The sequence below is a fragment of the Mustela nigripes genome, chromosome 5 (assembly GCF_022355385.1).
Source record: "Mustela nigripes isolate SB6536 chromosome 5, MUSNIG.SB6536, whole genome shotgun sequence".
NCBI classification, from domain to species: domain Eukaryota; kingdom Metazoa; phylum Chordata; class Mammalia; order Carnivora; family Mustelidae; genus Mustela; species Mustela nigripes.
Genome location: NC_081561.1, coordinates 16,713,774 through 16,719,773, shown reverse-complemented (window position 1 = coordinate 16,719,773; position 6,000 = coordinate 16,713,774). Strand labels below are relative to the sequence as shown.

General features: G+C 47.8%; 1 protein-coding gene across 2 annotated transcripts in view; it reads right to left on the bottom strand.

Annotated features, from left to right (window-relative positions):
• The window catches only part of CAP2 (cyclase associated actin cytoskeleton regulatory protein 2), a 137,274-nt gene continuing 131,274 nt past the window's right edge, over positions 1 to 6,000 (bottom strand). For both annotated transcript variants that reach the window (XM_059398939.1, XM_059398938.1), the window contains 2 exons: positions 2,944 to 3,084; positions 1 to 154 (listed from right to left, as the gene is read on the bottom strand). In XM_059398939.1, the coding sequence (XP_059254922.1) occupies positions 71 to 154; positions 2,944 to 3,084 (225 nt within the window). In that variant the 3' untranslated portion in view covers positions 1 to 70. The remainder of the gene's footprint in view (positions 155 to 2,943; positions 3,085 to 6,000) is intronic.

Below are 6,000 nucleotides of genomic sequence, written 5' to 3'. Positions count from 1 at the left end.
TTTTTTTTTTTTTTTTTTTTTTTTTTTTTTTTAAGTTGATGCAGGTCAGGGGGTTAGGTCTCTCTGGAGGTTAGCCCATAATTTCTGCAGGTTCAGTGACCAACTTGGATCCATCCCAGGCTGTCTTGAACTGTTCTGGAACAGGAAATTCTCTCTGGAAAAAATGCAGAAGAACGAATTTACTTAAACAGACAGAGGAAAGGCTGATTTGTATCACATGGTGGACAAAGACATTTTATGGAATCCAAACCTGTGTTGTGGCGAGGTCTTCCGGGTCCCATGGAGATTTGCATCATTGCGTGTTGGGTCTGTGACTGTCTGCTAGCATCATCATTAAAGCTAGAATCTACTAAGAACCAGGCATTCTAACTATGAGATCTATATGGGCTCCGTTAGTCTATAGCCCCAGAAGCTGGGTGTTCCTGAGATGCCATCTACGGGGCGCAGGTCTGAGAAGTTGAACAGATGGCTGAAGATGGTAATGGCCAGAAGCAGCCAGACTTGAAGCCAGACAGCCTCTCAACCCACTCTCCGCCACATGCAAACTTGCACAGGATCATCTGGGGGAGCCTGTTAAAATGCAGATTCTGATTCCATAGATCTGGGGAAGAGAATGGCAATCTGCATTTCCAACCAGTTCCGAGGGGACACTGAGGCTGCGGATCCCAGTCACACTGACTAGAAAGGCTTTGCTCTGGTGTTCTCTGTAGACTCTCCAATGAACTATGAAGATGTGCTTTGGGTTGTACACCAATGCGTTACCCTGAACCCTACCACTTCATTCCTCCCACTGGAGTAAGACACGCATGAGCATCACAGAGGGAGAGAGAGGGTGGGGGTTGGCGGTGGGGGGGCGAGCCAAAGTAAAAGTAGTTTGGAATCTCTCCAGTCCCCAGAAAGTGGTTCTGCAGTCATTTAAGAAAAGGATCCCCGAGGAAGCTGGGAGGCAGTCCCCTTGGCCCCGGCTTCTGGGCCCTCCTGGGATGTTATGTGCACACAGCACGGCTGAAACCCCAAGTGTCTGATAAGCCGTGTCTCTGCTCCTCCATCAGAGCGACGCCATCTTGCCGTGGAACCCACCCACGAGTACGTATTTTCTTAGATGTGGGATCCACCTGCCTCTTCTGGAAGTAATCACGGCTTGGTGCTTGCTGTCAAGTACCTGGTAGAGAATGCCCCAGAGTGAAGGTATTTCTTTGACAGCTAACCATACTACAGATAGCCGTTCCCCATCTCTTTTGGCGGTGAAGTAATATGATGACAGTAATATGATGACATTCTTCTCTGGGCGACGGACTTCCTTCAGGATGAGTCCTCCCCACCGCCCACTCCCAGATTACAAGGTCCATGGTAGGACCTCTGCCTGCTCCCTACTAGCTCCCACTAGAAAATGTATCAAGAGGACCATGGGATGAGGGCACAGGATAACCTACTCACGGGGGAAGACTCCTTTTTCAGCATAAAAGCTCGGGTGTTGACCCATACTCCCACCTTCGGTCCGGGGATCTGGAGCTTGGCCCTACAGTGGAATGCCCTGAGAAGCTCTACCGAGCACAGATGCCTGGGACTGCGCCCAGGGAGGCTAGCTGACTTAGTCTGGAATGCTGGTCCAGACTCACGGCTTCTCTCAGCGGATCCAGCTCCCATGTAGCAGAGCCTTCTGCTGGAACAGCTGCAAAGGCCAGGGACCAGCCTAACATTTGGCTCTCCCGTGCAAAGCTGCTCTGTATCAGCTCTAGCTGCTCTGTAATTTTAGGTAGAGAAGGTGAGAGGGCTCTTCCCAAGCTCGGGGTTAGGTTAAGCAAATAGCTGCGAAGCGTGGCTCAGTGTTGGCAGACTTTTGCTTTTCAGCCTTATGTGATGGATCCTAGGCTGCATCCCGTAGCACGAGGGTAATGCGGAGGAATTTACGGACAGGTGAGAGAACATTCAAGCACGGTTGCTGTCTGTCTAAGGACGTGGATGGTGACTGGGCCACAGGCTGATGGATGTGTCTTCGAAGTCGCTTCCACAGTCAGAATCAGAGGGAATCACCTCTGGGTTTATCTGCACGTCCAAGAAAGGGCAGCGAGTGGGAAGCAACGACTTGCTTCCAGAGAGCCGCAGCTAGCAAGTCCGACACACTGCGTGATGTAGAAGATGGATTCATTTGGACTTCCTTCTCTTTCTTTCTTTCTTTCTTCTTTTTTTTTTTTTTTTTGTTTGCTGTTTAAAGATTTTGTTCATTTATTTGCGAGAGAGCGAGAGTAGGAGAGCACAAGTGGAGGGGCAGTAGCAGAGGGAGAGGGAGAAGCAGGCTCCCCACAGGGAAGGGAGCCCAACAGGGGTCTCCATCCCAGGACCCTGGGATCATGACCTGAACCAAAGGCAGACGTTTGACCCGCTGAGCCACCCAGGTGCCCCTGGATTTCCTTTTCAGCGTGGGAGAGTATCTGCATGCTTCTCTTAGAAGCTGCTTTGTTGCAGGAGAGGAGGCCCAGAAAACAAGTGGTGGCCGAATGACTTAGGCTGGGGGTCTCAGAAGGGCTGGGTGGCCTGCTAGCGTCGGGATCCTCCAGGAGGCCTATTAAAATACCGATTCCCCAGACCCCACCCGCAGCCTCCTGAATCCAGCCCCTAAGGCACAGACTCTGGGGGTTGGCATTTCCTTGGAGCTTCTCGGCGGGTCCTTCCGCTGAGTTTGAGAACCCCTGACCCAAGTAGACCTACAGAAATAGGTCGACTTACTATCACCCCCTCCCTCGGATTTCTCCCTCATGTTTGCCTCCACCATAGCAAGGGACAATCTTCAGTCCTAAATACCGTGAACTCAGATGCGGGAGGTCCTATCTGACCAAGGCTAGCCCGTGTAGGTCAGTTATGAGGACAATCGCAAATCGAATTCCTCTCCTGCCTGCGCATCAACCCACCAACGAAGCTCCCAGGCTTTGAAAAGGTACTTACGTAATCCCCATCCTGAGGAATAAGGACATTCATTTCAGAAGACTTGGCACTCACGATCTCACAGCCCAGCGCATGCTCACTGAGGTAAATGTGGCAGCCTTCCGTCTTATTGATGGAGATGGTTGGCACTTTCCCCATTACCTGAAACAGGCAAAAGGAAAGCCTGGCACCACCATACAGAAAAACAGCACAGTCCGCGGGCTGCCCGTGGCTCTAGGAAGGGCGCGGTCAGCGCTGGAAAGGCTGGTGAGTAGCATCGTCTCCAGGCTGAACCGGTGGGTGTCATTTGGGGACAGAATGAAAGGACCACACAAAGGGATTCTCAAGCCTCAGGGTCTCCTTCCCTGAGACCAAGGGAAGGGATTAATGCGAAAACAGCAGCTAAGTGTTCCGAAAAAGTCTCACAACCCTCTAGTGGATTTGAAACATATATTTGATTTCACGGATAAAAGTAACAAGACGCATTTGCTTTTCTTTGCTGAAAATGTTAGTTCTGACAAATCTATGAATCTTGGGTTAAAACAAATCCTAATACTGTCATTTCAGAGTAAATACATTATTCTGTAATTGAGTAGATTTTTTTTTCTTGAACCTAAATAAGGAACAGTACGGTTCTTTTCATAGAAATCTTTCGCCAGATAAAAATCTCACTCACTGGCTCAATGTGAAGCTTGAGTAAGACAATGAGTGTCTAGGTATTTTGAAATGTATTAATTGCAGGAGCCAGAAGTGGGGACTTGGTTCACGCCACTCATTGCATGGATAAACAGGACCATAGACAAATATAGACGCAGACAAAGAATAACCTCCTTTCTATTGTTTACAAATATCTATGCTATAAAAATTCGATCCTGTTTCACATTTCTCTTTGAACAGGTTTCAGACATTCCTCTCTCCCCCAGTCTCTATAGGGGCCGACTGTTCCCCCAATGACCATATTACAACGCTATGATTTTCCTTCTTGTCATGGTAATTGACGTGATAAAGACCTCTCCTCTTTCACCCCAAAGAAAAGGCTGGTTTGCAAACCCAACGGGCAACTCCCGTTGATGGGGCAGATGATGTAAGAATTCCTTAGGGGGAGCCTAGCCAGATTGCCACACTTCTCTGTTTTCTCCTCTCTCCATAGAAACTGGACACTGAGTTAGAAATGAGCCCCAGCCCCCCCCCCCGCCCAAAAAAAAGGCAAAGGTAGTTCAAGGTCAGGTAAGCCCAGGGCTTTGCCATAAATACACGACTACAGTAATAATACATGTAGCTGTATTACAAGAATGTGTCAGCAGTAATGTTTTGCTAATTTCTAGATTTGTTTATCTTAGAGTGAGGAAGAGCATCTACACGCTGCCCAGAGCGGTACGGGGAGCGAGGCAAGAGAAGAGAAAGGATAAACTGCCTTGGGTGATTTGTTCGTGAGGCAGAACGGGGACACGTGAGGCAAGTGCATGACGCTAATACACTTTATTTATATTTATATACTGCTGTGCTATATATTAAAAATGCCTCAATACCCCACGGATCTGAAAGTCTGAAAAAGCAAGGGCAGATCTTAAAACAATCGCCCTGATAAACGGTGAGAATGGTGTTTTCCACAGCACTTCAGTCAATGCTGCACGAGAGGAGCTTATCTCCACGCTCTTTGCCCCTGGTGGTCTAGAAACACTTCGCGAACAGAACTGGTTTCTTGTCAAGAGAACTGGGCCAAAGAGTATCTTCTCTGCTGAGTGACAGCTGATGTGTGACCTTGCCCAAGCCAATGCTCTAGCATGTGATATGCTTCTAGTTTAGTTAGGGTTTTCAGAAATTTGTTTCTCTATAACAAGCTTTTCTTAGGGGATGCCTGGGTGGCTCAGTTGGGTAAGCGTCTGCCTTCGGCTCAGGTCATGACCCCAGGGTCCTGGGATGGAGTCCTGTGTTGGGCTCCCGGCTCGGCGGGGAGTCTGCTGCTTCCTCTCCCTCTGCTGCTCACCCTGTTTGTGCTTTCTCTCTCTGTGTCAAATAAATAAATACATCTTTTAAAAAAGTGGTTTTCTAAAAATACTTTATTTTTAAGTAACTCGACACTCAATGTGGGGCTCGAACCCACAACGTAATGATCAAAAGTCGCATGCTCCAACGACTGGGCCACCACGCGCCCCTATTTCTCTATAAAAATTTAAAGAATTTCCGGGGCGCCTGGGTGGCTCAGTTGGTTGGACGACTGCCTTCAGCTCGGGTCATGATCCCGGAGTCCCGGGATCGAGTCCCGCATCGAGCTCCCAGCTCCATGGGGAGTCTGCTTCCCCCTCTGACCTTCTCCTCTCTCATGTTCTCTCTCACTCATTCTCTCTCAAATAAATAAATAAAATCTTTAAAAAAAAAATTTAAAGAATTTCCATGTTATACTTAGTCTCTTCTCCTCATCATTTGTCCTTTTTTCTGAGGGTAGTTTGCCAAGAACAGAAGAACTGGCCCAAATCATGTGAACTTTGGTGCAGGCCCTTTTCCTCCTTTCAATCTTTTAAGTAATTGAGGTAAAATCTGCAAACATAAAATTCACTTTTTTTTCTTAAAGATTTTATTTATTTATTTGAGAGAGTGAGCAAGAAAGTAGGAGCAGGGGAGGGGCAGAGGCAGAAGCAGGTTCCCTGCTCCGCCGATGAGGAGAGGCTCCATCCCAGGACCCTGGGATCATGACCTGAGCAGAAGGCAGAGGCTTAACCGACTGAGCCACCCAGGCGCCCCTACAATTCACTTGTTCTACGTGTACAATTTAATGATACTTAGTAGGTTTACAGTTCTACTCCCCAGATATTCCTAATGCCCACTTACAGTGAATATCTGTCCTCACCCCGAGGGCACTGATTTCTGTTGTGAGCAGCCCTTTTGAAACAATGTATGAAATGTCTTAAACAGGCAATGACATTCCCTTGGTTTGAACACCCCAAACCTTGAAAAGTATTCAGTAAAATACCTCTCTCACCTCTGAACCCTGCAGTCAAGTTCCTCTCCCTCTTGGACAGATAACCACGGCATATCCTTCCAGATTGTTTTTATTTATTTATTATTATTATTTTTTAA